We start from the raw sequence: 10,145 nt of genomic DNA, 5'->3' as shown, positions 1-10,145 counted from the left end.
CTATGGGTCTATTATATGGTGGAACAACCTAACTGCCCATTTTTGTCTCCAAAAAACCATGTTCTCTGATGTCACAGCTGATATATCCAATTTGGCAGTAAGGTACTCCAAATACATGATTGTAAAAAGACCACAGTCTCCACTCTTCGTGCACTTGGGGACTCTTGGGTGTGGTATTACAACATATGACATTCCTTCCAAACTGAACTTAGGATACTTGATCCTGTCAAACTCGGTCGTTCCAAATAGAAAGATATATGGAATCATTTCACATAGTGGTTTCATGAACTTGTCATAGTAATTCTTTTTGATAAATCCTTGTTCGCAGTCATAAACATTGATGCACCAATCATGTAGTTGCACCTCACAAAGGACCCAATGCTTCATATTCAGATTCATAGGGAAATATAACTTATCTACAATCATCCAAGAAGTCATCAATTTTCCTTCATCACCCCTGAAATATTCCATCAAGTCATCGTCGAATTGGTATGTTTGTGGATTTTTGGAGAACTTTGAATAACGTAACGACAACCTCGTAGAGACATTACAGTCACGTATTGAGAAATCCATCGGTTGATAAGTCTTGGGAAAATTGGCAACCCTTTTTTTAAGAATGTAACATGCTGCATCTATCTCCTGCGACAGATTCGAGAAAATGAAGTAAGCACAGAGCATCGAATGAATTAAGCACAGAACATGAAAAGAAATAGCAGGAATTGCATCTGTCGCAGGCGACGGTGCATCTGTCGCAGACGACGATGCATCTGTCGCATGCACCAGATGCATCGTCGTCTGCGACAGATGCACTGTCGCCTGCGACAGATGCACTGTCGCCTGCGCCAGATGCAATTCCTGCTATTTCTCTTTAACCTGCTGTTAATACAATACCCAAAAAACAGTTTCAACAACAAAAACTTACCTGATCATGTAGCCAATTCTGAGGCCTCAACATTCTGTTAAACAATTCTCGACCAGCATGGAAAAGAACCAGATTTATCTTGTCTTCATCCTCCAGCTTCAGCCATTGTTTCAACTCATCCAACAGTTCACTATCATAATCTAAAAGAGGATTTACAGTTACTGGATCAATGAGTTTAAAGGATTTTCCATTAGGATCTGTGTAGTTCCCCAATTGTGTGGACCTCTTCTTTCTCCGAAAACTCTGTCCCTGAAATCTTGTTGGAGTCAATACCAATACATCATCATCCTTCTTCTTTCCCAACTCAGCCTCTTCATCCTTCTTTTTTCCCAACTCAGCCTCTTCATCATTCTTCTTTCCCAAGTCAGCCTCTTCATCATTCTTCTTTCCCATGTCAGCCTCTTCATCATTCATCTTTCCCATGTCAGCCTTTTCATTCATCTTCCTTTTCTTGCCCAACTGTTGCAACCTATTTTTGGCCAAAACCACCTTCCTCTTCTTCTTCGTGGCCAATTCTTTCTTTCCCAACTCAGCATTCTTATCAACAACTGCTGCAGCCTCTTCATCTTTGTTTTCATTCTGCTCGGCTTCTTTGTTGATCTCCAAACCATCAACAGCCTCTTCATCTTTGTTTTCATTCTGCTCGGCTTCATTGTTGATCTCCAAACCATCAACAGCCTCTTCATCAACAGCCTCTTCATCTTTGTTTTCATTCTGCTCGGCTTCATTGTTGATCTCCAAACCATCAACAGCCTCTTCATCAGCAGCAGCTTCAACAACAACAGTTTCAGCAGCAACATCTTTGTTTTGATCATCATCAACAACAGCTTCTTTGTTCATCTCTAAACCATCAACAGCAGAAGCATCTTTGTTTTGATCATCATCAACAACAGCTTCTTTGTTGATCTCCAAACCATCAACAGCAGAAGAATCTTTGTCATCATCAACAACAGCAGCATTGTTTATCATCTCCAACCCATCAGCAGCATCTTCTTTCTCATTCAACCGATCAACAACATCATTCATATCAGCAGCATCTTTTTTTTTTCATTCAGAAGATCATCAACATCATCATTCTCATCAGCAATATCTTTGTTGATTTCCAAATCCTTCTCCACTAAATCATCAGCAGCAGAAACATCATTCTTTTGTTGTTTTATTTCACCCAATAATTGGATTATGTGATTGAACATAACCCATTGATCCTCTTTCATTACCTTCATTTCAGTTTTCAGCTCCTTCACATCCCTTGTCAACTCCTTCACATCCTTTGTAAGCTCATCAAACTTGTCATCATTCTGGGCTTTAGTCACCGGATTGTCAAACTTGTCATCAAACTTGTCTTGCCTAGTAGGAGAACTGTCTTCTTTCTTTTGAGGACTCGTTGCTGAATGGACATGGCTTGATTCACGAGTAGTAGACCGAGAGCTGTCTTCGCTAGATTCATCACTAGACTCGTTCCTCTTAATTGCTGTCCTTTTAATTGTTCTCCTCTTGGGCATTTGTTTGGGAGTACCATCTTCATTCTTTCTCTTCCTACCATCCACCTCAAATAAATCATCATAAATGTAATCTCCCATTTCTTCAAAGTCATCCCCACAGTAGTTCCTCTTCTCTTCCTCAGACTCATGAATCTTGTTAAAGACATTGCATTTGAAAAGGGCATTGGATACCTCTTGGCTAGTGTTGGTGTTGCTTCTGGAGGCTGTAAAAAGTAATATCCTTGGGCATGTATGTTTTTCCTCGATCATATCCGCAAATTTGGGGACAAATGTCTTCATAACCAAATATGTCCAAACTTGGAAGGCTATGGCGAAGCCACTAATAGTATAAGCAACATCACAGTTCCCCTTGCAAGTTTCCTTCTTCTCTACATATAGCTGCCGAAGATGTTTCATGTCCTTGTCAATACCCTTCAAAGTTGAATTGAATGACACCTTTCCCCATGGAAATTGAAGGAACATTTCCATATCCTCCACCATGCTGAAGATCTTCAAACATACCCTCTTCCTATTATCAGATCCAAAGAGACACTGGTAAATAAGGTTGATGAGCCCAAGCTTCCATGCATCCTCCTTCTCAGAGCAGTTGAGAAAAACACTTTGAACTTCTGTCACTTTAACAACTGTTTTGCCACCAAAGTATTTATGGACTAGGGGTGGACATTCTTCAGCGTGTCAGTTTTCAATCACAAGAAATCTTCCAAAATTTAGGCCTGTTACCAAGGCATATTCCTTCATGCCCCAGTAAAGCTGCTGACCATTGACTAAGAAACTTATTCCCTTCGAATTGGAGCTGCTTTTCCTGATCAACATCTGGTGGATTATTGTTCCTGAGAAAATGACAGTCGGGGCTTTCAATAGATACTGAAATTGACTCTTCATAGCCCTTTCCATAAGACCAGAGTGATTAAACTTGTCCTTGGTCTTTAACAAGCAGGTGCAAGTAGATTTCCATGAAACACGTCTAGGAAAGTTCTCAATTACCATTTTGTTTTTGCATTTGGTTGGTGCCATCTGCAAAAAAATCAATAAGTCAGAATAATGAAAGTAAATACCACTAATTTAAAGGAAATATGACATATGTCGTAGACGACAGTGCATCTGTCGCAGACGACAGTGCATCTGTCGCAGACGACGATGCATCTGTCGCAGACGACGGTGCATCTGTCGCAGACGAATAGTATATTCTGCCTGCGACAGATGCATCGTCGTCTGCGACAGATGCATCGTGGTCTGCGACAGATGCACTGTCGTCTGCGACAGATGCACTATCGCCTGCGAAAATGCATCGTCGCCATCGACAATAAACCCAAAACCCTGCAACAGCCTTCGACAGAAGTATTTTAAACCCAAAACTAAACCTAAACAATAAACCTAAACAATAAACACTACCTAAACCTAAACCCATACCTAAACCTAAACAATACCCTAAACCATTCCTCCATTATAGCATGCATGGATATAAAACGGAGAACTAGGATAGAAACGGATAGAAACGGGGAAGATAAACTCACCTTCGACGTTCTGGAGTTGAGATTCTCGTCGGGGGCTCTTGTTTGTCGTCGGAGCTCATCGGGGTTCGAGGGAGGGTTCGAGGGAGAGGACGTCGTCGATGTTTCGGGGGATTTTCGTCGTCGTCGTCGTCTTCGGGGTTGATCAGTCGTCTTCGGGAAGTTGGAAACGAGAGAGAGGGAGTGAAAGGAGAACTGGGGAAAGGGAAACGACGGGGAAGAATGAAAATCAAATATTTTTTTTTTAATAAAGGGTAAAACTGAGGTAAAAAATGATAAAATTATAAATGACATGCTAAAAGTGGTAATAACCCTCTTATGAGGGTTATTCCATCAAATTTCCCCTTCACTAACCTTTTAATCCTCAAAAGGAGTGTACATGTGAAAATTAAGGGAAATTTGAAGAGATGACTTTAACAATGGGTAAAATTCGAAAAATGATCGACGCTTGATAAATTAGCAAAAACAACATTTTCAGCTTACGAAATGTATGTTTTACCCTTTGGCGGCTCCCTTACTGCTTATTAAATAATACGCATAATATGTAATCCGCGTAATATGTAATAAGCGTATCACATATTGCGCGTATTGTTGTGTTTTGGGCTCATATTTTATTAGAGTTTACATATTGTAATGGATTTTAAATCTTTATTTGGCTTAGAAATAGTAGTTTAGTCTTTCGGCTTTTGATATACTCCTATCAATAGAGACATTGTAACATAGGGTTACTTGGACCATTATTCCATGAAAAATAAATAGAAAGGACGACTCTCCGAGGATGTAGGAATTGTTGGCTGACCACGTTATATCTTGTGTTCTTTATTATTTTTACCACTTTATTTTTTATCTTCTTTTATCGTGTGTTTAGATTATATCTTTTTTCAACAAGTAATATCAAAACATGTTTTTAGAATATTTATGTTTTTGTTGAAGATTGTTGGTTATTATAGAAAACAACATTAGTTGCAGAAGAATTAACCGCTGTGAATATTTAAGTCAAAATCTTCAATTGCTAAGCAGATGTCAATAGTCGTTAAAATATCTCTTAGTTTTGGGTGACAATGTCTTGAGAAGAAGAGAGAAAAAAACAAAGATATTATGTTTCTTCTCGAAGGCGCCAATGGGTGCCGACGACGAATTCACACCCAACAGTGGTATCAGAGTTAGGGTTTAGTGTTTGTAATTGAAGTTTGAGATTGGGTTGGATGATATAGGTTATCTTCACCAATAAGTGTAGATCTGTCCTCTATTTCTTATTTAATCCTCTTGCTTTTATTCTCTGCTTCTGCTGCTACTAGAGGAAGAATAAAGTCGATGTCGCCTCTAGAGAAGAAGTCGTTGTTGTCCTGTTCAACTGTTGTCGGTGTAGCGTTTGTCGCGACCGTTGAGAATCAAAGTCGTCGTCGTGCCGCTGTCGTGTCGTTGTCGTGTCGCTGCAGAGAAGACGAAGCAGCAAATCCCCGAGCGGGGTGGGTAAGTCGAAACTTTCTTTGAGTTTCGCAAGGTATCATAGTTTGAACCCTCCTATTTAATTTTTCCAATTGATTTTTGATTGCTTTTAATTTGTTTGATAGCATGTCTAGTGTTAATCAATATGATATGGTTCCTTTTGACGGAAAAACTGATTTTAGCATTTGGAAACAAAAAATGAAATGTGTTTTGATTAAAAAAAAATACTTTAAAGTTGTTAGTCAGGTTTATGTTGTTGCTGATACCGTTGAGAAAAATAGTGAAATGAATGAAAATGTTTGTTCCTCTATATACTTGAATTTATCTAATTCTGTGATGAGAAAAATTGGTAATTTAGAGTGTGCAAAAACCTTGTGGGATAAATTGTCTGAACTTTATATTGAAACTTCTCTGCCTAATAAAATGTTTTTACTTGAAAAGTTTTTCAAATTTAGATTGGATATGTCCAAGGACAGTGAAAATAATCGGAATGTTTTCACTAAACTTATTTCTGATATTAAGTTGTGTGGTGATAAGAACATCGATGAGTATGCCCCCATTGTCTTGTTGAATGCTATTCCTGATTCTTTTAATGATGTGAAGTCTACATTAAGTATGGCAGAGACAGTGTCACTCTTGATATTGTTGTCAATGGTCTTAAGAGTAAGGAGTTAGATTTAAGACACTCTGAGAGGGATAAACAGTCTGGTGGGGAAGTTATGCATGTGAGGGGTAGATCTCAGGGTAGGTCGAGTGCCCAAAAGAATGTCAGTAATGAGAGTTCTGGTAAGAAATCTCATCCTGCTAGTAAAAGCAGATCTAAGTCTAGGTCTAGTGCTAGAAAGTGTTATAATTGTCATGAGTCTGGTCATTTTATCAAGGACTGTCCTAAGCCTAAGAGAAATCAACATGTTGAAAATGCTAATGTGGCTGTTTATGAGGGAAATATGGATGATATTTTTATGATTAATAATCTATGTGATTATGTTAGCTTGAACTCCGTGTTATCTAATTCTTTGTACAAATCTGAATGGCTAGTTGACTCTGGTTATACTTTCCATGTGACTCCATTTAGATATTTGTTTTCGAACTATAAAGAGATTGAACATGGTTTTGTGTTTATGGAAAATTCGAAAAATTGCAATGTGTTAGGAATGAATAGGTGATGTATGCCTAAGGTTTTCTTGTGGTTCTGTGTTAACTTTGAATAATGTGAGGCATGTTCCTGATTTGCATTATAATTTGTTGTCTTGTGCATCTCTTGAGAATGATGGTTTGGAGGGAAATTGGGTGAAGGGTGTTATGAAAATTTTACGTGGGTCTCTTGTTATCTTTACTGCTAAAAAGATGAACAATCTGTATGTGTGTCATGTTGAGACTGCTTGTGACTATGTGAACTCTGTGATTGGTGATAAATTTGTTCTTTGGCATAATAGATTAGGTCACATGAGTAACAAAGGTCTAGAAATTTTGCATAGAGGTGGTCACTTTGGTAGTGATAAATAGTCCCCCATTCCCTTCTGTGAATCATGTGTACTAGGAAAACAACATAAGGTGAGTTTTCCCATCTCCTCTTACCCAAATGTGTCTAAGTGTACTAATATCCTTGAATATTTACATGCTGATGTGTGAGGTCCTTCTAGTGTTGTTACACTTAGAGGGAACCAATATTTTCTGTCCATCATTGATGATTATTCTAGGAAAGTTTGGGTGTTAATTTTGATACATAAGTCTGATGTTTTTGAAAAGTTTAAAGAGTGGAAGATTTTGATTGAGAATCAAACAAGTAAAAGAATCAAAACTTTTAGGACATATAATGGTCTTGAATTCTGTAATAAACAGATGAATGATTTATGTGTTACCTGGGGTATTAAAAGACATAGGTCTGTGCCGTACACACCACAGCGGAATGGTGTTGCTGAGAGGATGAATATGACACTTCTAGAGAGGGTTAGAGCTATATTAGCGTCATCTAGGTTGTCTAAGAAGTTTTGGGGGGATGCTTTGCATACTGCTGCTTATTTAATAAATAGGTCCCCTAGTGTTCCCTTAGGAGAGAAATGTCCTAAATCTATGTTTTCAGGTAAAACTCTTGATTTGAGCAACTTGAAAGTTTTTGGTTGTATTGGTGATGTGCATCAGAAGGTTGACAAGTTGGAGCCTAGGTCCAAGAATTATGTGTTCTTAGGCTACCCTGAAGGGTTAAAAGGTTATAGGCTTTGGGTTATGAGTGAACCTTGGCTTACGATTGTGATAAGTAGAGATGTTGTCTTTAATGAGAATAATTTTCCTTGCTTGTCTATGTCCCCAACTCCTGTTAATGATGCTCCTAATAAGGTGGAGCATGTGCATGTAGTTTTTGATCAACCTGCTGAACATGATGTGAATGTTCTCAATGAGGTGGAACATGATAATGTGCATGATATTGATGATTTGCATGATTCAAATGTTTTGTCTGATTCACATGATTTTCTTGATAATTTGAATGATTCAAATGTGTTGTCCGATTCACATGATTTGTCTGATGATTTGCATGACTATCAACTTGCTAGGGATAGAAGTAGAAGAAATGTTAGAATGCCTGCTAGATTTAGGGATGATAATTTGAATGATTGCAATATGTCTGAATTTGCTTTTAACATGTTTGAATCCCTAGACTGTAATGAGCCTAACTCTTACAAAGAAGTTTTGAGGTCTAAGTTTTCTATTGAATGGATTGTTGCTATGAATAGTGAGATGAATTCCCTAAAAATCAATGATACTTGGAAACTTGTTACTAAACCTCATAATTGCTTCTTAGTGGATTGCAAGTGGTTGTATAAGGTGAAGCAAGAGTCTGAAAAAGTTAGATTCAAGGCTATGTTAGTAGCCAAGGGATTTACTTAAAAGGTGAGAATAGATTATACTGAAATTTTTGCTCCTGTTTTCAAATTCACTACTGTTAGAATTATGTTTGCTTTAGTTGCTCACTTTGATTGGGAATTGAAGCAAATGGATGTTACTACTGCTTTCTTACATGGTGAACTTGATAAGAATATTTATACGCATCAACATGATGGGTTTGTTGACCCCAAATTGCCTGATCATGTTTGTTTGTTAAAAAAAATCTTGTATGGTTTAAAACAATCTCTTAGGCAATGGAATATCAAGTTCGATAAGTGCATGCAATCTTTGATGTTGAAAAGAAATTCTTCTGGTCATTGTCTTTACTTCAAGAATATAGACTATGTGCCTGTATTTCTTTTATTGTATGTGGATGACATGTTGATTGTTAGCCCATGTCTGAAGTCTGTTATGCATGTGCAAAAATCGCTTTGTGAAAATTTTGACATGAAAGACTTAGGTGATGCTAAGAAGATTTTGGGCATGAATATCATTAGAGATAGAATAAAATTTTCTCTTGTGTTGAATTAAAGTGCATATGTTGCTAAAATTTTGAGTAAATTATCTATGTCTAATGCTAAATCTGTGAATGTGCCTCTTGCTTCCCACTTTGTGTTAAGTAAGGATTAGTCTCTTAAGACTGAAACTGAAATAACTGAAATGAAGAATCTGCCTTATTCCAATGCTATAGGATCTGTTATGTATCTGATGATTAGTATTAGGCCTGATATTGCATATACAGTTAGTTGCTTGAGTATATTTATGTCTAACCTTAGTATGCCTCATTGGAATGCTTTGAAATGGATTTTGAAATATTTAAAAACCACTATTGATGTTGGCTTGACTTTCTCTAAGTGTTCTATAGGTACAAAGTTGGTTGGTTATGTAGATTCCAATTATGTTAATGATAAGGATAATATAAAGTCTATTACTTCCTATGTGTTTACTTTGTGTGGCTCTTGCATAAGTTAGAAGTCTCAACTTCAACCCATTGTTGCTTTATCTACTACATAATCTGAGTATGTAGCTGCCACTGAAGCTTTTAAGGAAGCAATTTAGCTTAGAGCTGTTTTGTCTGAAATTAGTTTTTTTGAGAAAAATGTGGTTGTGTTTTCTAATAGTCAATCTTTATTCAACTATGTAAAAATCCTGTTTTTTATGATAGAACTAAACATATTGATGTTAGGTTTCATTACATTCAGGACATTGTTGAAAAGGGAATTGTTAAGTTAGAGAAAATTCCTTCAGAATTTAATCCTGCTGATATGGGTATTAAGTGTCTACCTGTTGAAAAATTTATTTCGTGTCAACAGATTTTAAACTTTGACTTAGGGAAAACTCTTTGAAGTTCGTCCTTTGTGGACATGGCATGTTTTGTGATTTTGCCTCCAATCTTTGTGATTTTCCCATGCTTTGTGCTCTTGCGTTTTATCTTTGTGATTTTTGCATGCTTTGTGCTCTTGCATTTGATCTTTGTGATTTTCGCATTATTTGTGTTTTTGCGTTAGATCTTTGTGGTTTTCCCATGCTTTGTGCTCTTGCGTCTGATCTTTGTGATTTTTGCATGCTTTGTGCCTTTGCCCCTGGTCTTTGTGACACGAGTTTACCTTGGGTATTTTCTTTGTTGCCTCGGTGGTAATAAATTGGCGATGATGTGTTTTGTGATTCCGTGATTGTGTTTTGCACTGTTTTGGGCCAAAAGTGGAGATTGTTGGGTATTGGTTGACCCAACATTGTGGAAAAATCTCTAGTGACTCGCTTATTGGACTTGACCTAATAATATAAATATATACTACTCTCTTGGTGGGGGGCATAGGTCAAATTCCTTTGTGGTGTTTGGATGCTAGAGAGAAGGTTGCCTCATTTGTGTGAGATAGT

The 10,145-nt window shown here is 37.4% G+C and overlaps 1 protein-coding gene across 1 annotated transcript; it reads right to left on the bottom strand.

Moving 5' to 3' along the window:
* On the bottom strand, nt 1-3,997 carry LOC124924704. The gene is made up of 9 exons (XM_047464702.1): nt 3,939-3,997; nt 3,145-3,254; nt 1,990-3,047; nt 1,837-1,891; nt 1,666-1,788; nt 1,292-1,488; nt 923-1,171; nt 874-876; nt 1-639 (listed from the first exon to the last, which is right to left on the bottom strand). The coding sequence occupies exons 1-9, from the start codon at nt 3,995-3,997 to the stop codon at nt 1-3; spliced, it is 2,493 nt and encodes an 830-aa protein (XP_047320658.1).
* Nucleotides 3,998-10,145: the final 6,148 nt, after the last annotated feature.

This window comes from Impatiens glandulifera, chromosome 2 (assembly GCF_907164915.1).
Source record: "Impatiens glandulifera chromosome 2, dImpGla2.1, whole genome shotgun sequence".
Classification (NCBI taxonomy): domain Eukaryota; kingdom Viridiplantae; phylum Streptophyta; class Magnoliopsida; order Ericales; family Balsaminaceae; genus Impatiens; species Impatiens glandulifera.
Note: the sequence above shows the minus strand (reverse complement) of the source record. Positions and strands in the feature narration are given on the sequence as shown.

Excerpts from the sequence above, each read along its gene's own strand:
- LOC124924704 (XM_047464702.1), bottom strand. The coding sequence starts at position 3,997 with ATGAGCTCCGACGACAAACAAGAGCCCCCGACGAGAATCTCAACTCCA. Across the intron at positions 3,048-3,144 it reads GCATGAAGGAATATGCCTTG|TTGTTAAAGTGACAGAAGTT; the intron begins GTAACAGGCCTA and ends GTGGCAAAACAG. Across the intron at positions 1,892-1,989 it reads TTGCTGATGAGAATGATGAT|ATGATAAACAATGCTGCTGT; the intron begins GTTGATGATCTT and ends GATGGGTTGGAG.